The 25,560-nt window shown below is 28.6% G+C and overlaps 3 protein-coding genes across 5 annotated transcripts; 1 reads left to right on the top strand and 2 right to left on the bottom strand.

Moving 5' to 3' along the window:
• Positions 1–828: 828 nt before the first annotated feature.
• LOC130900397 (GTPase Era, mitochondrial) lies at positions 829–6,990 on the bottom strand. The gene is made up of 6 exons (XM_057810958.1): positions 6,446–6,990; positions 6,246–6,370; positions 4,451–4,625; positions 3,024–3,192; positions 2,746–2,952; positions 829–1,023 (listed from the first exon to the last, which is right to left on the bottom strand). The coding sequence occupies exons 1-6, from the start codon at positions 6,665–6,667 to the stop codon at positions 842–844; spliced, it is 1,080 nt and encodes a 359-aa protein (XP_057666941.1). The 5' UTR covers positions 6,668–6,990; the 3' UTR covers positions 829–841.
• On the top strand, positions 6,988–18,995 carry LOC130900392 (protein deltex). 2 transcript variants are annotated; one of them, XM_057810953.1, is made up of 7 exons: positions 6,988–7,394; positions 7,452–7,603; positions 7,660–7,834; positions 7,918–8,130; positions 8,253–8,477; positions 9,376–9,715; positions 18,826–18,995. In XM_057810953.1, the coding sequence occupies exons 1-7, from the start codon at positions 7,196–7,198 to the stop codon at positions 18,929–18,931; spliced, it is 1,410 nt and encodes a 469-aa protein (XP_057666936.1). In that variant the 5' UTR covers positions 6,988–7,195; the 3' UTR covers positions 18,932–18,995. The 2 variants fall into 2 exon arrangements, with proteins under 2 accessions (XP_057666936.1, XP_057666935.1); XM_057810952.1 differs by lacking the exon at positions 18,826–18,995 and adding an exon at positions 10,562–15,904.
• LOC130900395 (lysosomal-associated transmembrane protein 4B) lies at positions 18,043–25,560 on the bottom strand. Of its 2 annotated transcripts, none has more exons than XM_057810956.1 (7): positions 25,289–25,560; positions 23,671–23,789; positions 23,270–23,444; positions 21,829–21,967; positions 21,609–21,765; positions 21,091–21,396; positions 18,043–20,955 (listed from the first exon to the last, which is right to left on the bottom strand). In XM_057810956.1, exons 2-7 carry the CDS (start codon positions 23,776–23,778, stop codon positions 20,716–20,718), a joined length of 1,125 nt encoding a protein of 374 aa, XP_057666939.1. In that variant the 5' UTR covers positions 23,779–23,789; positions 25,289–25,560; the 3' UTR covers positions 18,043–20,715. The 2 variants fall into 2 exon arrangements, with proteins under 2 accessions (XP_057666939.1, XP_057666938.1); XM_057810955.1 differs by lacking the exon at positions 25,289–25,560 and adding an exon at positions 24,562–24,773.

The following is a 25,560-nucleotide window of genomic DNA, read 5'->3' as shown; positions in this document are numbered from 1 at the left end:
AAACACAGAGGGAAGAGAGGGTGAGATTATCACTATTTTTTCTTCAAAGGTCTTCCTCAATTTCGTACTTCATACAATATCTGTCTTTCCGCTATTATTAACTCCTCTTCTCTTTTCGTCATGTTCATATTTCGGCGCCGTCTATTAGTATCATAAAATTCCCAGTTTCCAACAAATTTCTAATCTGTCACGAAAGCATGAGGGCAGGGTGTACTATTTGCAACATTCCAATTTGTGTTTCTCACCAATATATACTGTCCTACTTATCCTCAGAGCAGAGGACATAATTTGTTTTTTATTAGAATTGTTTTTATTTTATTTCATTTTAAAAAATATAGGTCTTGAAAAATTTAAAATTATTTTTATCATTTCATAGTTATTTTTATTTCACACTGTAAGTTACTCAATATTAACTATCATCAATATTAAGATATATTAAAATAAAACTCTTTAAGGGCATTAAAACATACAGAAATGATTTTTTCACTTCAATCAGATTATTATGAAATATTGCCACTATTAGTTTACATTTATTTATTGTAATTCGCTTCATTAAATCGATCAAGTTTTATTTTGTGATTTTCATTACTAAATGGTTAATTTCTTAACTATTCATTGGATCTGTCGACACTGTAAGTATTTAAATGCATAAAAAATTTATCAGTAATATCTTTGATAACTTATTATGAACCAGAATGTGAAAGCAGAGGCCCTTTGCTTCCGCTTACTGCATGTCCTTGCATCAAAACATCACCTTGAAATTCTCCCTTGAATCTTATTGCCCCTACCTTCTTGTTAAATCATAAGTTAAGGGAAATACAAAAAAACTAACTTTTAAAATTTATTTCGAACTTCCAGTATACTTAGGAACAATTTGTATTTTGACAAAATTTTTAAACGCATTTTGAAGATCTCCTTGAATCTGTTCAGTTAGTAACCTTAGTCTTCCATCTGAAGTACCTGATAGGAGTCTTGCTATTCTGGATGTTGGACAATCAATTAAGACAACTGTATTAATTTTACCTAGAAATGAAAACAAAGTATCAACTATTTTTGTTATTTTTTCCTTTGTATTCTGTATTAACCTCATTTTTTTTCTAATAATAATAAAATTAGCTAAGAAATCCAGTATTCTGTTAATTCTTATTCTGCATATGTAATTTCTATTATCCATTATTTTTTATTTTACATAACACCAAAATAAAAACTATTATTCAAAATACAAATGACGAAGTAGTGGGTGTATTTCGCAGTAAATGTATAATGTTGTGTATAAAATAAAGTCTTCATATACATTTGTATCCAGGGAATTAAGAAAAGAAGATTAGAGAAATAACTAGGAATAAACATTGAGATAAACTGGGGTTTCCTCATAGATTATTCTGAAGTAAATAATCTATATACAATAGCAGAGAATTATAAATTATCCTTTGAATGGGAGATGTTCCTTATTTCAGTATATACAATACTTTGATCTGAATAATTGATTATTTAACATAAAATGAATAAGTAATTTAGTACAGCTGCAGTATAGTATTTATACTCCACTTCCTAATGTGGGAGAGGATGAACTGTGTCTGAATTTTAATATTAAGTGAAGTCTAAAAATTTTTTTCTATAGTTAAATCATTTATAAATACTTTAACTTTAGAATTTAAAGATAGATCAGTTTAATCAAGTTTTTTGTTTTGTTATGTATAGCATTGGATAGTAATTAGTTTTAAGAATTGTTATTCAGCAATATATGGTACAATCAAAACATAAAACCTCTGAAATAATATTTTGATAAAGAAATTTTTCCAGAATTTGGAAAGTTTTGAGATTGGTAGAGCTTATTTTTTTTTAATACAAATTATTCACGATTTTATATAACCCCAAATTATGCTTTTATTTTTTAATTTTAGGTTATGATAATTACATTGCATCAAAACGACCAGTTTTTCAGAAACTGCAATTCTTTTCTGCAAAATTTTTTTTATAAATAACCATAGTGTCCTTCAATCATTTGATAATACCATGTGAGAAAAGTGATGAAAGAAGCTATAATGAAGGCGAACTTGCAACGTTGTAGTTTGTTTATCCCTTTCACTTCCTTGTTTCAAGTTTCATTTTCATAAAATCCACACATATTTTACAGTACCATCAGTGAAGTTGTTTTTTTTTGTATGTTACCAAAAAGAGCATTAGAACTTAGAGCAACGTTATGCAATCAAACTTGTGTTAAACTTGGTGAATCTGTCCAAGAAGACCTTGAAAACCAATCGCACTCAAAGAGTTGCAACTGTCGGAAATCTTGAATGTGTGAGACAATCGTTGAACCGTATATGGGAATAAGTGAACAACTACATTCAAGCACTGAAACCGTATATGAAATTTTGACAGTCTGTTTATACATGCGAAATCTTTATACCAAAATGGTGCCTCACAACTGGATACGGGAACTATCAATGAAACATGATTTTATTGTAAGGATGGCCATTAAGTAAAATTCCGATTTGAGACCTTGTGACCTTTTCCCGAAAATGAGCATAGGGACATCATTTTGGAACCATCGAGAACAATAAACAGACTGTACCAACCAGGTATAAGGCATATATGTCCAATATTGCAAGAATGGAAGCAACAATTCTGCCATTCGATAGCTGCCCAAGGAGGGTACTTTGAAGGGAATATCGTTATCAAAAAAAGATTTGGTACATGAAAAATCAGTTATAAATTTTTTCAGAAGTATGTTCTGAAAAATACCTGTTAATTCATCCACATGAAAATATTCTATAATTGGTTTGAGTTTGTAAGGTATTTCTTGAGGTAAATAATCAAGTAGAACACCTCTCACTGTATTCAATATTATAGACTCTGGATTCTGGTCAGTCCAAACTTCTTCTGGAAACATCCATTCTCCAGGCTTAGCATTTGTAATAAGGTAATCTTGAATTTCCGTTAATCCGTCACCTATCAAAATAATGAATAGGGAAAAATTATACATTGAAAACAAGATATATGGATATCTTAATCTAACTAACCTGTCAAAGCAGATACCATAAATATATTGGAAAAATAGGGCCATCCTTTATTCTCAATACACTCTTTTTCAGAAATGTTTCTCATTCCTATAGGCTTACCACTAATAGAGTTTTCAGTAAGAATTTTTGTAATATCTAATAATTTTCTTTTTGAGTTTAATTTATCAACCTGAAAAATATTTTTCAGTCTACTGTAATTTATTGATAATATTTATAAAAATAATGGAATGAAAAGTGGAAGAAGCTCAAAAATATTACAATACAAAAACAAAATGTTTCATTTATAAATCCCATATTCATACCTGTTGGCAACATTGTAAAGAGAGTATACGTGACTCACCATAGGCGTGTAGTTAAAAACTTAAGGATATTATCAGAGTTTAGTAAAAAATAGGTAAATACTTCAACAATTATGAGAAATAAGAAAATATAAGTTACCTTCCAATGTTTAATGATTATTGATTTCTATTCTATTGATATTTACATATATATATTTGCCTTGTATGATGTTAATTAAAATTAATCAAAATTCTATATTTACAAAAATTTTTCCGATTATCAATCTAAAAAAACATCATATGGCAAAAATTAGAATAATCAACTATGACAATGATATAGACAGAGAAAGTAAGCAGAGAAGCAATAATCCAAACTAAGCAAAAATCTTTGGTAGAAGTAATAATTTTCTTCATAAAAATGTTCTTAGTTGTAATGTCTTTGTGGAAGTTAATACTTGAAGAAATGATAATATATCTCCCAAGTCACTTTTATTTTTGTAAATTGATATTTCAAACAAATATTAATATTTTTTATGAAAAAAACATCTAAGCCAATAGATAGGTATGTTGCACATGATCCAGCTCTTATCAGAATTAAAACTGGTATCATTATATGTAAGAAATATTGTGCTTTAATAATAAACAAATCTATAGTTAGATTGAATTCGTCAATTTTTACACCAAAAATGTTACAGCTCAATTTAGATTCTGTCCCTGAGTTATTAGGAATCATATAGCCTCTTTGATAAGAAATTGGCCTAATTGGGCAATGAAGGAGAATAGATGTATTAGGTTGTTTAAAAATTATAACTCTCACTTGAATGGAATATGGCTCTTTGCGAAAAGCAGTATAGGTAAAGCAATGTCTTAAAGCAAAATTTTAAAAACATTGATTTTATAACTTTAATATTCTAAATTATTTCCAGCTTTTGATTTCTCAAAATAATCACTATATAAAAAATATGAGTAAAAATAATTCAAAAATATCATTAGTTATAGAAATTGGTTATTATATAGATAATTAATCAAATGAGTTGTTGAAATTATTGACAAAAACAAAATGAAAAAATGTTTTTGATATATGTATATATATATATATATATATATATATATATATATATATATATATATATATATTCATGAGTATACCTTATTAAGAATTAAAAAACTTGATTTCTCCTTATGCTTTTCTAATATTTTAATTATTTTAATATCTAATTTTTCTCTTGTCCATATATTTGATGCATCATGTATCACCCCAATTATGTCAGCTTCCTTTGATATAGATCTACAATCTCTTGAAAATGTATTTTGTAAATTGAACCTACAACCAAAAAAATTGAGAAATTAGAAATCTCACACTATAGCATATTAGTTATTTCATAAAAGAGATTCATTGGAATTATTTTAGGTAGGTTAAGGAAGATTTTTCATGGAAGGGAGGTTTTTTGGAGTTGGCCCTGATATTACTCTTCTGCAGGACTGGGATTGTGGTTGTTGCGAGAAGTTGTGCTGTTCTGGTTAAGGAGGAAAAGCTGCGACTATTGGCCGGAAGAGAATGAAAAGAGATTTCTGGTAAATAAAAATGGTCCTTCTTGGTTAGGGGACTTTTTTTAATTTTCTTTTTTTTAATATATTTTATATTTTTTTACTTTCAGTAGGTTACAACAGAAAACCTGCAGCACCGAGCATGTTGTTTCATAGCATGTGCTTCAACTATTTACAATAAGATTTTGAGGAAACCCAACTAAACCCTTTTCAGATCATATGTGCACCTGCTTTTTACTATATACTAAATACAGATTAAAAAAAAACAACAAGATACGTTTTTGAATTACGAAAATCGGAGTACTTTGAGAATTTCATTAGGCATAATCGTAAATTTAACAAAAAATTAAAACAATCAAATTATCAAATCGTGAATTTAACAAAAAATTAAAATAATCAAATTATGCTCATAAAATCAGCATAAGTCTTATGCTCATAAAATTCTACAAGACATTTCAATCCAAAGTTAAAATTTATAACAACAAAATAATGAAAGAATTTTTTGAATGGTCAAATTATCAATCACATAATTATTTCTATTTCTTAGTTTTTCCTGTTTATTGTTACTGATCACACCATTTACATTACCACTACACCAACAATCACAATTACACTGTCTGACACACATTTTCATTCCATTCCAACTCAGTAATGTTTATTTTATAAAATGATGTTCCCAATAATTATATTGGTGTTCCATAAGAACAATGTTGTAACTTAAAAAATGTGTCAAAAAAAAATGTCTATAAACAATATAAGAAACACTTCCCAAACACAATTGTAGTTCCACTTAGAACCACCATAGGGTGTTATCCTCATAGACAAATATTAGCTGTTTTACGTTCATTAAATGAAACAATTTGTGCAACAGATAAACAGGAGTAATTTTTGACAAAAACCTGAATAACTTCCTCACGCAGATGTATGGAGGTACAATAGATCATTTGGGTCACACTGTAAATCCCAACATACATACTTATACCTAAATATGTGACTAATGGAATTGCTTCCAAAATTCTCTCTCTTTCCTATTTATTTATTTAGAAATGAAAATTTTATGAAATCACTGGATATAGTTACAGATGACAGTTGCTATCTAGAACAATGAGTAATTTCAAGAGAAACGATGATCTGCACTTAGTGGTTGAAATTAGGAAGATTCAATCCAAATTTTTGGAAAATAAAACCTCAGTATATACATAAATACTGTACTTCCGAAATCTTGATATACACAAAAATAGATGATTATTAATTTACTCAATGATTATTATTTATATAAAAATGACACAGCTTGTTTTTTTCTTAAATTATCAAAAGTTTTTCAACAAAAATTCCTAGTAGGTACATGCAACTTTATTGTGATTGACACTAATAGATATTTTAAAATTTCACATACTTCTTCATTTCTCTCTCATTCACTAGCCCAGGAGAGTCAAAGAAAACAATTTGAGTGTCATCTCTTGTAAAGATTGCCTTTGCTTTTGATCTTGTCGTATGAACTTTCAGAGACGTTGCACAAACCTAAAAGTAAAATACATTCTAAGCTCGTTTTAAACGAATATAAAGCATTACTGATAATTTTTATAATCAATGTACCTTTCTATCCATTAACCCATTAATAAGTGTACTTTTGCCGGCATTAGGCATTCCTATAATAGCAACTTTCAATAATCTAGTATCACAATTAGATGCTTCCGGCATTAACCGTGTAGTAGAAGAATCCAAGACATTTTGCTTTATAGTTGATAAAAAAACCTTGGAGCTCCACAAAGAGGAATTTGTTTTAAATATAAATCTTCCCATGCACGGACATAACATTTTTTATTATTTTTGTTAAATGATACATTTGACTCCCATGTAATAACCTATAAAATGAGCGACTAAAATCAAATGTCAATACTTACTGGTCCAATCAACAACAGTTCAATGAACTACGAACTCAGATTTGATTGTAGTAAAAGTATATTTTGTGGCATCAATTTCAAATAAAAATTTCGAAACGAATAAGTGCACAAGAAAATAAATTAGCTTGATTAATTCTTGCAAATATATCGGGTGGGTACAGTGACTAAGTAATTAATGACGTCATGTGAGCATTATAAACTAGAGAAACTGGCCTAACTTGATAATTAAATGACACTGAGTTGCTGACGGAAATGTCCTCGCTTACAAAAAGAAAATAAACAAATCAAATTTTTGCATAAATTATACAGCTTAATAATCAACCAAATGATGTTTATATTCTTTTAATTGACCTCTATTGTGATAATTTATATATTGTAATGAGTGAGAACAAAGCTAATTAGTGAAAATAAAATGATCAACAGATAATTAACTTGTTCAATCATGACTGGTCACGCAGTGGTTGTGTGGGAATATGAAATTAGGTCAGGTTATTGGAAGCCCTACAGCCCAGCAGTTAGTCAACACCTGGAAAGGGCTAAAGGAAAACAGTTAACTCGAGTAATTTTATCTGATGCTGATCCAACATTACAAAATTATTTCATTAATCTCAGAACTTTAACCCAAGAACTAGAGGATTCGGGTAATTTTTTTTGGAATTTATTATTTGCTATTAATTATTATATTCGATTTTTTTCAGATATAGTGGTTCCAGTTAGACGAAAATGCTATTCACCCTCTTCTCCAGCTGGTAAGGGTGCAAGATGGGAGTGTTCTGGCTCTGAACACAACCAAGAATGGCATCCTTTTGATATGGATATTCAGTGTCTAATAGAAGACGCCTGGGCAAAGGTAAAATTATACTACATTTAGTTGATTGAACTATTAATTTTTTTTTCAATTTTAAGGGGAACCAAATGTTAGATATGAGTAAAACACACTTGGGATTTCCTTATTTAATTAATTTTAGCAATTTAACTCAAAGATGGTTAACTAATGGATATATACGTAATGTGAGAAGGATAAAACAAGCTCCATATCCATTAGTTAAAGTGAAACTTGAAGAATTGGCACCAGTTGCAGGTAGCAAAAACTTATTCATTCTTTTGTTTAAGATTTTAGGTGTCTCATAATGAACCATTATGGTAATTTTAAATTATTTTTAGGGCGAAGATGCTCAAATACAAGGAATGCATCAAAACCAAATAATTCTACACAGAGTCAAGGCACCAAAGTGATAGGTAGTAGTGCAATTTTAAATCAAACAGATAACAATAAGAAATCAACCAGTAAAAAAAAATCAAATACTAAAGTAAAATCTGGAAATGACAACACTACAAATTTAGCAAGACAAATTCTAAATAATCTGAACATATTTGGTAAGTACAAATTAGGTCCAGTTATGAACTTAATAATACTTTTAAAACATAATGTTACATCTATATAGCTTAAGTCAAAATGTTACTGTTATGTATGCTTTCCAATAAGATTCATTTTGTAGGACATAAATCCAACACTACACCAATATTCCAAAATACGGAAAACAAAACTTTATTAGATGCAGATAGTAGCAGTACAAAATCAGGAAGAAGGCCTAGCCTAGACACTGTCTCAACTTACTTGAGCCAAGAGAGTAGAGAAAGTCAAGCTACAGCTTCAACTGCAGATTTAATAAATTGCAGCGGTAGTGATGATGGAGTAGTAGAAGATTTACCTTCAATAATAGGTAAGTAAACTGTAGGAAGAAACACAGTAACATTTAGTATTTGTTTCATAAACTTATACTGCTAAAAGTTGCTTTTGTTTAATTCAATACCATAACTTCAGTTATCAAAGAAAATTTTTTTTTCTAAAGATATTTATGCTGTTGTCTGAAAACAGTTATAATCTGTACTTTAAAAAAATTTAACAGCCAATCCTTTAAACAATTTTAAAAGTTCCTAGATATTTTGAATTCAAAGGTTGTTACTTAGTAACATAAGTAAGATAAGGATACACTGATGTGAATATGCTGCTCAAAAAAAGCTTGCACCGTTAGGTGCAGAAAATGCTGAAAAATTCAATGAAGGTGTTTCAGAAGACATCTAACAATTGACTGTATGGGACAAACCAAATTCAACAAAAGTTGTTTGCTCACAAAGTACTTTGAAGCAAATGGTCGCCTGTTTTTCGGGAATAACTCGACATGTCGATATCATTCGATTAGAGCACGGCAGAACAGTCAATTCTGAATGGTACAACAGTATTTGTTTGCCAGAAGTGTTTGATAAAAGCAGGTATACGAATTGCAGGAGTCGAATCATTCTCCACCACAACAATGTGAACTCTCACTCATCAGTTCAAACAAAATTGTCCTTGTTTGGGACCCTTATTCCTGCAGATCAAAAATAAATTGCAAGGACAATGTTTTTCTATATCTGAAAAAGCTGTTGATACATTCAAATTAAATGTTTTGGAGGTACCTCAATTGAGATAGAAAAAATACTTTGAAAATTGGTCAAACAAATATATTGGTTTTAATGAAGAATATTCTGAAAAATAAAATTATAAATATTTGTTTTTACTTGTCTATCTTAAAACTTAAGTAGCAAATCTCATATTATTCCTTTTTTAATCCTTTTTAGGTTTAGACCCAGCAAGTGCTACAATATCCCGTTTTGTTCGAATTTCAAAATCAAGTGAATGGGCGCCTAGGCAACCTTGTCCAGTTTGTAGACAGCCACTCAAACCTGATGTAGTAGTGATTGCTCTTCCTTGTAATCATGTATTACATCTAGATTGCTTAAACTATGCTTTAAATGAGCAACAAGAGACAGGTTCACATTTACATATTCAATGTGCTGTTTGTGGATGTATATATGGAGAAAAACATGGAAATCAACCACCTGGAACAATGGAATGGAGGAGAGTAGAAAGAAGTTTACCTGGCCATCCCAATTGCAGGACAATTCAGATTATTTATAAGTGAGTATTATGATCCTTTTCATTGGTCCTTGGGCTGTAGGGTTGTGTAGATAAATAAATTTGATAGTCACAACTCGAATTTTCAAAAAGTAACTATATAATATTTAAAAATTAAAAAATATGTTGGATTATTTTTATATAATAAGTTACAACATGAATTATATTTTTCAATATATTATTATGAAAAAGTTATAATTTTTGTTCCTAAGAACATTTGTTTTTAAACACTGTAATCTGTAATCTCCTTATAAAAAGTAAGAGTCGAATGTTTTTAATTTGAAATTACTGCAACCATAGATTATTCATACTAAGCACAGTGTTTACTCTCACTAAAAACACATTTACACTGTCTGGAATGCGTTTATATAACTTATTATCTTTTGAAACTAAACTTAAAACGTTTTCAACTTCTGTTGGTTATTGAAATTTGTATAGGACAATTTAATTGTGTTCATGCAGGGGTTGTAAACATTGTGTTCTTTATCAACATAATATGAGATTGATATTTAAAAGATTTACGAAAAATTTTTGCTTTTTAAAATACTGACAATAAATTGATTATTCTTACTAGCAGTACTAGTCTGACTACTGCGCCTTGTATAATTTTTATTTTTCACTTTTGTAATTTTAATGAATGGTATATATTTGATTTAATTCTGGTACAAAATTCAGTCAAGAAAAATCAATATCTATGGACTTGTTTGCCAAAAATGAAACTTAAGCAATAAAATATAATACAATATTTTATATAACCTATATATGATTTCTGGCTTGAATAAACTATATTTGATAGTTCATAATACCTATACTCAATAATTTTTTGTTTTAACAAATGAATTTTGTTAGCATCCAATCTGGAATTCAAGGTCCTGGACATCCTAATCCTGGCAGAGAGTATTATGCTGTGGGATTTCCAAGAGTTGCTTACCTTCCCGATAATCCCAAAGGGAGAAAAGTTTTAAGGTTACTAAACACAGCTTGGCACCGAAAACTCATTTTTACAGTAAGTAGGTCCCATACCACTGGCTGTGAAGATGTAGTATCTTGGAACATTCCTCATAAGACTGAAATTGGTCCGAATACCAATGGCCATAGTTATCCAGATCCTGCTTATATTAATAATGTTATAAGAGAATTGGAGGCGTTAGGAGTTGTTGAGGAAGAAACTTATAAAAGATAACGTTTATCTGAGTCGAGCTTCTTTTTGGTCAGTAGTTTATGTGAGATATAAAAAGGTTAATTTTGAATATGTTATATCACAATAGAAATTGAAGATTTTATAGGTAAATCATATGCTCTTTGTAATGTATACAAAAATTCACAGCCATATTAATTACTGAGACATTAATGAGTTATTACAGGTTTCTAGTACAGTTTTACTTAATTACAAAAACGTTCTGAAAATTAAAAAGGTTGGTTTCTATTATTTGCTATTCATATTTATGAAGTAAAGAACTTTAAAAAAGTCTTGAAGGCTGATTAATAACTATATTTTATGTATGAAAAAATTGAACCCGAATATATTTTAATAAGATGTATTTTGTATATTTGTAAAGCATTTATACGATTAGTAGTTAGCTATTTAGTCAAACATATTTTATTGAGATAATAATTGACACTATGAAGAACATTTTGATTAAATTGAAATGAATTAATTCACAGATATCAATTTGCTTACTTCAGCTGGAGATTAGGCATTATTTTCTCATTGAACTGTAGAAAATTAGATCTGTTCCTTTTAATGCAATTAATCAAACAATAAGCATCTTATGCCAAATACAGAAATAAATTTTACGTATCCTATTTCAAAATTTAAAAAAACTTACTGGTAGATTATTGATACAATTAATACGATTTCCGACATTGCTCTTTTAATATTTTTTTAGTTTCCACTTCTTAAACTTTTATATATATTTCGTGATGATTTGTCATATAGGTGTTAAATCAGACAGCAAATCCAAAATATGCCTAGTAAGAGTGTGCATTTATTTTTCACAAAATTACGATCTCAAACTATCTAAGAACTGCAAGACCAGGTCAGTTATTGCATTCTCTTAATATCAATTTGCAAAATTTCAAAAATTTTCTAGTCGCGAGAGACATATTTTTAACAAGATTTTTTAGTACTTGATAAGTTTCAGCTTAATATCGAATTATGAAGGGATTCATAAAAAGTTGTGTCTTTTTTACTTTGCTCTCAACTAACTGTAATAAGAATATAATTTTAGATCTTTGAGTGTTTACAAAAGGCCAATATTTTTTGTGACTAAGTAAATTGAAACCAGATTTAATTTAGCTTTGAATCTATTACAGTCAACATAGTCAGAAGTACACAATATTTGTTCAATAATTTTAAGACAAAAAAGGCAGAATAACTCAACCAGAATGTATTCATCAGCAATCAATAAATCACTTTCCAAAGAGTTTTGCTCAAAAAAAATCTTGTTTCTGAAATTGAAAAAATGTTTCAATATTTTGTCACTTGAAAACCACAGTACATTTAAAATTCTCTATAATCATTGGTTTCTTTAAATAAAATGTTGAATCCAAGCTTTAAATATATGTAATGTATGCAATGTACTCAGTTGGATCTAAAATATCATTCAACTCCATGGCTTTTGCTCAGGGCTTCCAATGGATACATCCAATGATATAAAGATAGTTTTTGATAAAAAAAATTTGAAATACTATTAATTCGTTTCTAGTTATTGCAAGTGTACCAACGACATATCATTTTGCCTCTTAGTAAACCTGTCATCTTAGGCCAAATTAGGTGAATAATTCGGAAAATCGACATACTCAGTGTATAAAAATTTGTATTTTGGCATCTGAAAACTATTCTCAAAATTCATATATAATTGGATGGTCCCAAGTTTTGAAATCAATTCATTTTTTACAAATACCTCGTTTTCTATAGGTTTTACGCTATTTGTATTTATTATCAGTATTGTAGAAAATTCAATTCTCTACAACTTTTATACTGAAAATTTTTTATGCCTTAAACTGTTTTCGAGATAGAGGGCGTAGAGTGCGCGGTCAGAGAATTATCTGAGGTCAACTGGTAGTCCCAGTAAAAAATTCGTAATATTAAGGTTATATTTATTACTAAATATACAGGGTGTTTGAAAACTTTCGCATGCGAGTTATATCACTGCATTAAGCGAAAAAAATCGATTAAAAATCTCCAAACAATCACATGTCTATAACGCATAGATTAATCGCAAATTAACAATAAGGTTTAGCCAATCAAAGCTTGTGGAACGTTTAAGTTCGATTTTTTTTCGCTTAATGCAGTGATATAACTCGCATGCGAACGTTTCGTAACAACCAATATAATTATAATTTCTTATAACCTTTACATTAAATTCAATCTATCTAAAAATGATAAATTTATAAATTACATTGTAATTATATTCTCATTTACACTTATAGCATTCGAAGTAGAAAATAATTAAGTACATCTTATTTAAAATCCGTAAACTTACTGCAGCATCTGAAGAAGAAAACTGTCCGGTTCATAGATAATTTAAGAGTGAAATGCAAACCTTATCAGCAGTTCATAATGCTCCAAATCAGTGGATAGTATGGATCATCTCCGTTATGTACTATATGTCAAGTCCACAAATCTAACCAATATACCTGTGCAGTTATCAAATATTCCACCGAGTGGAGCAGCTGCAGGAATGGAGTTGGACAATGTGTAACGAATTCCTGGAACCTATGACTATATTCTGTAACTGCAAAAGTGGCTGTGTCTCAAGATGTGGATGCAGAAAAGCGGGGTTACAGTGCTCTTTACCTTGTGGCCAGTGTAATTGACAAGCTTGTCTCAATGCTGTACCATATCAAACCGATATTAATGATAATAGAAACTTTGACCCAGAAATCATGAATGACTTGGAGACAAAGGTCGTTGAAGAGGAACTTGAAATTCTGCAGCAGGGGGACGATTATGAAAAAGGAGATGAAGAAGAATTGAATTAAAATTAGAACTTGTTCTCTAAATTTTTATTAATTTTGACTATAATAAATCTATAAAATGACATTGAATGAAAAAATTAATTTAAAATTTATTTCTTTTCTTCCTTATTTATATAGAAAGTCATTAGTATAAATAGATTAGAATTAAAATATAACAAATAGATTTAGGATGCTAAAATACAAATTTTTACGTGGTAATATACTGGGTATGTCGATTTTCCACCTATAATGAGTGGAATATTATATCAATGGGTATGGAAAATACATTTCTTCCTTGTCTGTGTATCTAGACAGAAAAATTCTAGTAAATCTTGCAATGAATTCTAATTTTTGTCGAAAAAATGCATTCAAATAGTCAACAAACATCTACTCATCATTTTCTGTAGTCTGAGACAACAATGATGCATTTTAAAGCATGTATTCATTCATTGTTGTATCTAGTTAATTTTTAGGAGAGCAAATGTTGTTGCATTTCATATTTTTCTTGTATTTTTTTATATGTTTATACAATTTTATATTATTGTAAATGTGCTTATTCAGTAGTAACATTTTTATGTATTTCCTTAGCGCAAATTATTTTTCTCATCTTCATTTATTGGTATTAATTATTCTAATGTCGGAAGAATCGTCATTCTGAAAAAATGCCTTTCAATTTGTAGTTTTAAATCTAGATTAGAATATGCATGAATGACTGGTTAATAAATTTTCAATTGTTCTATTTATAACTCTCTCTGAAATACACTAATGTAAAAGGTATTTAATAGTTCAGTCAGTCTCGAAATTTTATATTAATGCAAACTAAATTCACGTTTGTAACAGTTTCATAACTTTCAAAAAGTTGAAATTTGGAAAAAAATCTGTCTTAATCTGGAATTTGAATTTTTTTTATTCCCTTTATAAGAGTATTGGTAAAAGCAACTTCAATGTAATAGTCACTTAATTGGAGGGTGCTAACAAAAATATATATCTTCAAATAATAAACAGCTAGTAATAGGAGAAAAATATTGTAATTTTATTGTTATGAAGAAATGCATTGAGAGTATTTTTTTAAATATGTAGGTCAAAATACGGTACTTGCTACTTTTTTAAAAAGTATTTATTTTTTTGTTTGTTTTATAAGTTTTTGATATGAAATAATGTCAGAAAGTAAAATATTTAATGAAAAACGAAAAAATAATATTTAAAGAATTGCAAAACGCAAAAATTTCACATTTTCAACTACATAAGAAAACTATTCTCATTAGTTTTCAGTTGTAACGTCATTTAATTATGATTACGAGGTTATCGTTGCCGGCAACATAGCGTGTGTCGTTATAATTCAGTTTTTATTTATTAATTACGTATAAATCAAACATTTTTCTATATATCAAGTAAATAAAATGAATAAACCTTTTATAGATTAAGTTTTTATATTATTACATAATGACGTTAAAAATTAAAAACATAATAAACTTAATTACTATAAAATATTAAAATAAGTTTAATTCGAATTTTACTTACATCAAAATAATCCTGGCAACAAAAATAATTATATCTCACGGGAAGAACAAACGCCTTCAAACCATTTTTGTTGTATATTCGAATTTCTTGGCATCATAAGTTTGATAATAACGCTTATTTTAGAATAATCGAGAGAATTACTTGTATCATATGTTCAGTGTTCATTTTATACCTATGAGGTTACACAATTTGGCAGCCTTACCGAAATATTTAAGCTACCTACAAAATTTTTTGTCAATAAATAATTGTCAAAGATTTTTAAAAAATTATAATTGAAGTTGTGTATAAACTAACCAAAACTATTTTTTTCTCTAATCATGCAAGTTCCTCATACTATTGAATTGCTATAAGTTTTGAAGAAGCTTTTCATAAATTACCTCCAATATTTTGAAAGAGAAACTGTTCAAACATATTGTTGCAATTTATTTTATGTGTGATATTATTTTGCAATATTATTTTGATTTTAAAATGTTTATTTTATTTTGTAGTCTACAAATTCTCATTATTTGTATTGTTTATTTTTCATTTTTATTGTTTTTATGTATAGATATACTAGCCATATATACAGTATTGTACCCTAAATAATTAACATGTAAAAAATTCTTTTTAACGATACTCTTTTAGTACAAACTATGTTGTAAGTATGAGACTTTTATGTTTCATTCCAAATGAATAAATTTATGCCAAACATTTTTTAATCTTCTATTCTTTTATTAATTATCCTGGACAACTAATTTCAGCTTATATTTATTTATTCAAGATGGAACTTCGCGATGGCCATTCAAGAGTATTCGACAGTAAACTCTTATTTCTGCTGTACGATTCATTATAAAACTATTGGTCATTGCTTTATTTATATTGTATAAAATTAAAGCAGATTTACATAAAAAAATAAACTGACTTTATGAGATTGAATATAAAATATGTAACTTCTCATATAGTTTTTTTAAATTAGTTCAAGATGACTTTTCCCCTTGATAATTCGCTTGCAAGGTCTACAGACACTGTAAAAAAAAACAAAAAAATGAGTAGTTTTATCATTGACATTCGTATTTAGATTGGTGCAGAATCAAACAAGTTTATGCAAGATTATAAATACACGCAAGTATTAATTTGTATGTCTAAGCAAGCGTTACGGACGTGACGGCAGCCAGCGCGGCAACGGCAAGTCTCGACGCGTTGTACTGAATATGGAATATGCAAGTCTTTACCATTAACAATCGCTGAGCTTCTATAAATATTATCTACCTTGGTTCCCGCTTATGACTTTGGACCCCCATTATTTGTCACGCCTAACGTAGACCTGTCGAGTTTCCCGTGGACCCTTGATGGGAATCCGGCGTTAGTCAATTTACCGTATAAGAGAAACAATTTTTAAGATATTTTAAAAAAAAATTGATGATTCTCTATTATTATACCACTTTTTGACCACATTATAGACTACAAAAAAATCAAATAAAAATGTAATATTTAGAAAATAGTATTTCGTATAGCTTTAAAAGTATAATTATTTGGATTTAGCAAATCATTAATAGAATGTTCTCAATTTTATACAAAAATTTTTTTAGTAGGAAAAAAAATGGGGATTTAATTTTGGAGGAAGATTTACAATAAAACATGATTTTTAATGTTAATTTATTTATTAATAAAAATGGCATAGTGGTTTTTGAAACAAAATAAATCTTCTATTGTACTTAAAGAAGAATATTTATCAATATTTTGACCATAAATACTACTGTTTGCTTCCACAACCCTATGAATAAATATTTTAGCCAAGAGAATAAATTTACACATCGTTCGTCAATGTGTAATCATCGATTATAATAAATGTAATCATCACCTGATTAAAATTGTAAAACTAAATAGATGTCTTTTATATTACAAGAAATTCAATCCAAAGGACTATCCGACAAAAGTTTCTGTTCTTTATACTCTATGTGCCATTGCCGATTCTATTATCTTGAATTAGTACCGGTCATCCCTTGGTCTAGATGACAAATATTCAAACCCATACATAGCTACACCATATTCTGTTGGCTTCCAAATATGGATAAACTGTACTAATATTTTTGCACCAACTAGTTCAGTGGCAAGAATACTGTTTTAGTACTATGATAGTGGAAAAATTTAATATAAAGATTGTTTGAGGAGTCGTTTTGGCTTTTCAGCCACTCTGCACCTATATCTAGAAGATATTTTGTGCCAAACTCTATCTACATCTCATTGATCTACTTTCAAAATACGTAGATTCCTCCAAAGGAAGCTGTTTTTCTGAACTAAGTTGGAATTTCTGGAACTGTTGGCAATATTCATACTGAACACACTGTTTGGCTTCAGTCTCTGAAGACGATAACTTGGTTATCAGATACGCGCGTCATACAGCGTAATTGTGAGTGTGTGAACACTTCATACTGAACACAGTGTGTTCAGTATGAATATCACGAACGGTTCCTGAAGTTTTGGTGACTCTCTTCGCAAGGTATTAGTACTACGCCTTCGAGGTTCTTGAGCCATTGGATGTAGAATATTCGCATTTATTTTTATAATTTTGTGAACATGGGTTTGAGGACTGTTTGGTATAGCCAGTATACCATCTTTGGCTTAAGTCTCCATGTCTTGTTTCGAGTAAGTGTTTTGTTCTGCATGCCTTCTATATACTTTACTTCATTGGAAAGTGCGTCACGCATATATTTTTCTGTTCCTTGTAAATGGGACTGAAGTTGTTTTAGCGAGGTTTAGAATATCAAATCCTATATTTATAGACTTTCTTTGAAAAATTGAATGGGAATCAAGAGATACTATTAACTCTACAAAGAAATCTCTTAGGGTCAGTTGGATAACATTCATTTTTAGCCCTGATATATCAATATTTATTATCACTACCTACAGTTGTGGATATATTATTAGCTATCCTAAGTTATATAATGTTAAAGTTGGAATATCTTTATTTACAATAGTTTGTGGTTTACTGTTACATACAATATAGAAAGAGAATGTATTTAGACCATATATTTGTAACTTTGTACAAAGAGGAATCATTTATGAAGTTCAAAAGTGTAGAATAACTTTGAGCAGCTATGAACTTCGAGAACTTTCTATTTAGCAATCTGACTGCCTATTATATTTGTTTTTTGTGACATCAATTCTTATTACAAAAAATTGAATGCCTCAATATTTTAATACTGATATTTTATACATTAAGAGCATTCCGATGGAAGTTCCCAGGTAGTTTGACATATTTCAACCAATTCGCACAAAAATTTCATAAAGTAAATTGCTAAAGGTGCGTACATACTTATAAAACTTCATATCGTAAAACAGTCATGTCTGGACGGCACTTTGTGACACTATTACATCGAAAGCTCTGTATTAAAGGAATAATGTCGCACCACTTGTTTACGAGTCTGAATAAATCTACGTTGTGCTGCTTGAATTTATTCGTTTTATATTTTCAGTTGAAAACATTGTTAAGGAACATCCCAAAAATTACAATAAAGAAGCTATTTTTCTAAGAACTTAATAATATATAGTTTTGTCAAAAGCACTGAGCCAAATTTAAGAAAAATCACAGTGGATAGTGAATACCTGTTTACATTTTAATTAAAATTTTACATTTTTATTTATTTCAGGACTTCCAAATATCTACGAATGTTTTCAATTTTCCACCAGTTTGCTATTCCTTGGGGAAAAAATATCTTTGGAAAACTCGAAGTCCGTCGGGGGCATTCTAGTTAAATTTTTTGTATAATCCACTAGTTGCCTAAAATTGTAAATCAAACAGTAAATTTTTTCCTAAGAACTTATAATTTTTCCACCAGATCTTTTTTTTTATTTTCCTTAATAAGGTAAAGGATGTACAAGTCACATGAAAGCTGCTGCAGCAACCTACATTTTGTTATTGCGTTATATATAAAAAAAGGCAATGGATCTATTGAAATAAACATGATGATGTATCCTTTGATAGATAACAATTTGATGCGTGTCAATAATATGATAAGTGGTTTTGTTATGTATTTGTATGCAACTTAAACACGCCTAACGAATAATTCTATTTATAGATGCAGAAAAATCCCTTCAGTGGTTTTCAAGTATATAGCAAACAGATGAATAGACGTAGAATTGTTTTATAGTATATAGGGAAAAATTTTATTGAAAATATATTCTTAACTCTTTTGTCTTTTCTCATAATGTGTGTAACAGTCTATTTTTTAAATAACAAAAGCCTTTTGTTAACTCATAAAACAAAAAAGAAACTTTCTTAAACTCTATCTATTAAGATATTTTATCTATTTCTACCTACTAATTATACAAGATATTATTTTGGATGAAATTTTCACTTAAACCCTTCAAGGCCTAATGTTGCTAAATGGCCACAGTAAATATATAATCTCACGTCGCGAATTTCAAAAGATATTAGGAAAGTATTGGATATATTTACTTGGATGTGTATAATATCTTCTCTATTCATGGCAAGTTGCGGATAGTGGTCGAACAGCTGTTTGTCGGCAGGTTCGCAGAACTCCATACATTTAAAAATATGTGGTTTGATATGAAATAATGTGGCAATTTAATCTAACATGTTTAACTGAAATTCAACAACTTCAACTGTACTTAAAACTTTTGAAGACGGTAATGAGATTCTCCTTAACAATAAGTATAGAAGCGAAGTATAGAAGTATCAGTTCCTGTCATGATTAACTATACTCACTTAAACGAACCTCTCTATTATTTTGCTCTAACACTATTTTCCTCTGATTACTTATCTTCGTCTGAACCAGTTTACACAGACCTTCATTGTTTTATCTGTGAGCAGCACAATTTATTATTTCATTATATAAAATTATGCAATAATTAAGAAATGACATAGATCATCTTTAACAAACTGTTTAACTGGAAACAAGACGTTTTATTCATGAATATGAATCACATTTGCCAACTATTTGATCGCATAATCTCAATCATGGAACTTATTATCAACATTTAAAAGAACTGCTACGCATGATTGGAAGGCTTTAGAAGTTAGCCAACTCCCATATGTTTGAGATTAGTGTATAAAATGCACACACATGTTTTCAATGTTCATTCTGTAATGTCTACTTTTTACACCTTGTAAACATAAATGTCAAACTACTTTAGTACTTTTGACATTAATGTGCCCCAAAACACTAATTCAGTTTTAGTTAACAATGTAGTGCAGATCAGTATTTTATAATATATTTGTAACATTTGTTTTTTCATATATGTATATATTAATTAAGTTAGACATATTTTACATCATCATAACAATTAAGTAACCAAATAAATATCTCTACACAGTAACAGTGCAAAGTCAATGCAATACTGTACTAAATTTATAATAAATGAAAGATCACATTGCTAAAGTGTTTGAAACATCATTTTTCTATTCTTTTAAATTCTACTAGCTAAATTGGCGACAATAATTGGATAATCTATATTAAATTCCAAGTAAAGTGATATTTTGAAAGTGAATGAAATAATTCAGATCGTAATTGACACATTTAGTTTGAAGTGGCATCATCAGTTGGCTTTTTTGCAATAAATTTCTGTTCCTCATTTTCTCTTGAGTCTTCTTCGGCAATGACAACAGCAATTTCTTCTTCAGCTTCTTCGTTTGATTTCGGGGTATCTTGATTGACATGTTGAGATTCGGGAGTTTCGGGACTTATGGAATTTGTAACTTCAACACTTGTTTCAATTACTGAGGTAACATTGACCGATTCAGCAGATGTACTAGGTTCCTGTAATTATGTGTAATCATTTTCATGAAAGTTTTTTCTTTTTTAAAGATTAAATGCAAAGTAAAAATGAAACATTACTAGTTTCAATTAATAAGTAGTATTTTTCATTTCTAAAAACAGATTGAAGTATCTTACTTGATTTTCGGTAGTTGGTAAAATTCCAAGCATTCTAAATCGGTTAGGTGTCTCTTGCACAACCTGAGTAGTATTAGGATAAGGAGGCGGTTGTTCATCCATGATATCCTGATAGGAGGGTGGTGGAGTTTGCTTTAGAGCTAAACCAAAAGATGCTTCTTGGTCACGAAACAGGGCTGGATAGTCAGGATCGGTAAGTCCTCGGTGATCAGATTCGGGAATAATGTAATGAATTGCATTTCGATTAGATTGTTGACGAAATGTTAGGTATTTGTACAATCGCCAGACTACGCTTATCCAATAAGCCTAATAAAACAAAAATATGAATTTAAGTAAAAACATCTGAAACAAAAATAAATTGTGTCGCCAAATTAAATTTAGATGAAGCATGAGCAAAGAATTTCAATGAGTATGTGAAATTTTAGCATAAAGCTGTAAATATGAAAGTAAAATTTAATTAGAATGGTTTTCAAGGTTGATATCTAGATACAGCTGATATGAAAAAGCATTATACTTACTTTCCACAACATCGAAAACAGAAATGCTAATAATACAATTAGGGTGAGAACTTGGGGACTGAGTTGAAGCAGTTCATGACGAAGCGGTAAGTTCCAATTTTCAGCAACCAGGCGATGAGCAGATCTTATGTAGCAAAAATAACCAGTAGCAGTAAGTCTATGAAATAAAACATAAACTGAACTCTAAATATTTTTATAAATAAATATTGCAATCACTTACGCTGTTATAGCAAAATCAAAAAGTTGTAAACAAAAGAAAGGTAAAACATGAGTGGGTTTTCCTTTTATAGTACCATAAACCATAAGAAGGGTAATTGATAATGTGCAGACAGTCATTAAAGCTCCCATATCAATATCGGCTGAAAAAATAAAGCATATTAATCATATATATATATACAGGGTGATTCATTAAGAATGTCCAATCTCTGAAATGTAGATTCTAGACCTCAAAATATGATGATTCTGCTCAACACGCCTCATGCAAATATTGCTAGTTTCCGAGATACGGGGTATTTAAAGTTTAAATTTAAATTTTGATTTTCGCAAAATTTTTTTATGATTTCACAATTTCTCTTTAAAAATTAGCAATTTTACGTTTTTTGGCATGAGGAATCATAATTTGCACTCTAATTTAACATTGCTAATAGAGGGCGCTAGTTACACTTGTTTGTGTTAATTAAATCAAAGTAAACTTTTTTGGGCTACACTTGCAACTAAAATAATATTAAAAAGCGTAATATTCTACAAAAAAAATTAATCTTCTTTGATTCGTGTAACTCAATCGGTTATAGAGTTATTTGCTTCTAAAAAGTTCAATGAATTTTAATTTTTTCATAAAAATTTTTATTATTCCTTAAATATGTAACAATAACAAATTTGTAAACAAAAATAAAAAACTTCAAAGCAATTGCTCAAAATGCCCACCATTTACTTCAATACACTTTATAATCTTCATAATTGAATTTATGTTTTTTTGATATCTCATGGTTCATTAATGCAGTTCTATTTTTTATGGTATTGATGACCTCTTAGTCTATTTTCTAAATACTGAGATGTTTGGTATGTAGACAACGTCACAATTAGTACATGCACTTGATATATAATATTACTTTTTTTGTTTTTTGGAGTTTTAGATTTTAATTTAGTGAGATATTTGGATAATGGATTATGTCCTCTATGGTCCTTGTACATATGGTAAGGAAAAAAAAAGAAGAAATGGTTCACATTCATAAGAACGAAAAAGCTATAAATGATAAAAAAGATCTAAGTAATTTAAGTAAAATTTATAGCTCTATTTTGTAAATTCTAATAAATTTAATTGATTACCGCTATATATTTGAGGTGTGGGAACCAAAGAAAAAATCCATTTTTCTTATTGGAACAAAGTTCTAAGTTGATTTTATCCATATTTTGATATTCATGATGACAGATCATAGATCAATATAAATAAGCAAATTGTCAGTGTCAATATCATTTTTTGATAAAGACTTAAAGACAAATATATCTTTCTTTTAAAAACTATAAAAAAAAACTATTTTGAAAACAGAAGAAACCTAAAGTCAAGAACATTTAGATGCATTTATATATATATATATATATATATATATATATATATATATATATATATATATATATATATATATAAAATTTTAAATACCTACCAGAATATATTTTACGACTATCCTGTGAGGTAGGTAAATAGTAAGGATTATCATCATCTTTTTTACTTAAAGGTGTTGGCAAGAAATCATTTTGCAGTTCTTCATTTTTTTGAATAAGTACATGATGGTTGCGCATCATTAAAGCAAGTACAACAAGAGCCAAAATGTGCAATACCTAAAATTATAAAAATAAAAAATTAAATAAATAAAAAACGATTTAGTTTAAACACTGTGTTAAAAATAATATGTTTTTACACATAAATTATTGTAAGGATTCATTTTAATTTAATACTTATTTTTTATAGGAAATCACATAATAAATAATGAGATACAGAATTAAAGCATATCCTCAATTTATTACTTTCAACTGCGAAACAGGAATAATTATACTTAAAACTTACCAAGTGCCATATTCCAAAAAGAATTGTAGCTGTTCGAACATGTAGACAAAAAAAACATGTCCATTCTTTATTTCTATCTGATCCTAATTTTAAACGCATTGTAAACATATCCTTTCTATCTGTAAAAGATAAATACAGAAATTATTTATATATGGCAATCAATTAAACATAACAGAAAATATTAGAAATTCAAAGAAAGGAATATTTCTGATAATTAATTGGTGAGGATTACTTGTCCTATCTATATTTTTGTTATTTAATAAATAGCAGTTATCAAAATATACTTGGTAATAATTTGATTTTGGCAAGCTGTATATTTAAAACTTTGTAAAGTTAATAATTTTATAAACATTATTATATTTATGACAAACAGAAATAAATTGAGAGATTTAAATAAAATCACGAAAATGAGTAAGGTGAGGGTTATGAACATAAATATTTTTTTCTCTACTCACTGATAATACAGATTCTATAAATCTTTATCTGTTTACTTTCTAATTTCGTTAAGTTATATAACAATGAGATCATAATTTATAGTACATAAACTCATGCTTGAAATTGTATACAAATAGTTTTAACTATTTAAAAATATATACTAAAAATATTTCATTTTATTTTACATCTGATATGTACATATACTAATCAGCACTAAACCAAGACTAATGAGACACAACATCACTGCAAAAGATCTTTCAACTGCAAACTAGTAATTTGGAGTGCCAAAATTAGTTTTGGAACATTAAAAAGTCAGTAAAAGGTACTTCTGTATAAATATTTGTTTAAATTGGTATGAATCAATAAGCAACTTCGTTTACAAAAACAACTTTTGTCAAGATTTTGGTTGATGTTAAGTGCAGTTTAAGATTTAGGTGTTAGTAAAACAAATCTTACACATTTTTTCCACTTTTAATTGCACTGGAACACTATAATTTCACTTACATCACAATATAATACATATTATTAATGCAATACATAGAAAAAATGCAAAAATGAATATGTTGACATAAATTAATGAGTCAAGAAAAATGTTTAAGCTGATTTCCATTTGATTGTCTATCAATGACAATGTTCGACTTGGATGTATGCTTGTTCTACTTATTTGCATCTAATGAAATTGAATAATAAATAGGTTATGCAAAAACATGATTCATCCAGGATTATAATATCCTTTACAAGTGACTTAGAAGTACAATTTTTAATGTTACATGAGAATATGCTATTATTACATCTCAGACACAAATTATATCAAAGATTATTCAATCCTAATAAATATGAGTAAGCTAACACCTAACAGTATTATGCATTTTATAACATTAGTTCTTTATCTTTACCCATGCAAAATGAATATGTAAATAATTGTATTAATGAAAATAAGTATTTTCACTATAAGATGGTATGCAAGAAATATGTAAAACAACCATATTATATGGAAACTCACTTTTTACATTTACATCTCCAAAACAATTCAAATAATACTTTTTCATTAAAAATTAAGACTCTATTAATGACATTTAACATATAACTGAAAACATCTTGTTAAATAATTCCAATAAGAATGTAAGGTATTCGTGACCTAATGTGTGTCACAAAAATTTTATCACGACATTCTTATACGTACCAGACAGTCGATTAATGTAGAGTTATTTCCAAAGAACACTAGGAAAAATAAGTTATTTTCCTACGGCTTGGTATATTATATATTTTTTCACAGTCACAAAAATAAAACAAAATAATTCAGTATTTGTTTTTACTTTCCAGATGCAGACTGCAAACATGTCACAGATATAGGGAATTTTTCGCGCTACCATTAAAACACACACACAACAACATTTCGAAAATTATTTCTCGTGAAAAAGTGGCTAAGATAATCGGCTTTGTCATAACTTCACT

The sequence above is a fragment of the Diorhabda carinulata genome, chromosome X (genome assembly GCF_026250575.1).
Source record: "Diorhabda carinulata isolate Delta chromosome X, icDioCari1.1, whole genome shotgun sequence".
Lineage (NCBI taxonomy): Eukaryota > Metazoa > Arthropoda > Insecta > Coleoptera > Chrysomelidae > Diorhabda > Diorhabda carinulata.
Note: the sequence above shows the minus strand (reverse complement) of the source record. Positions and strands in the feature narration are given on the sequence as shown.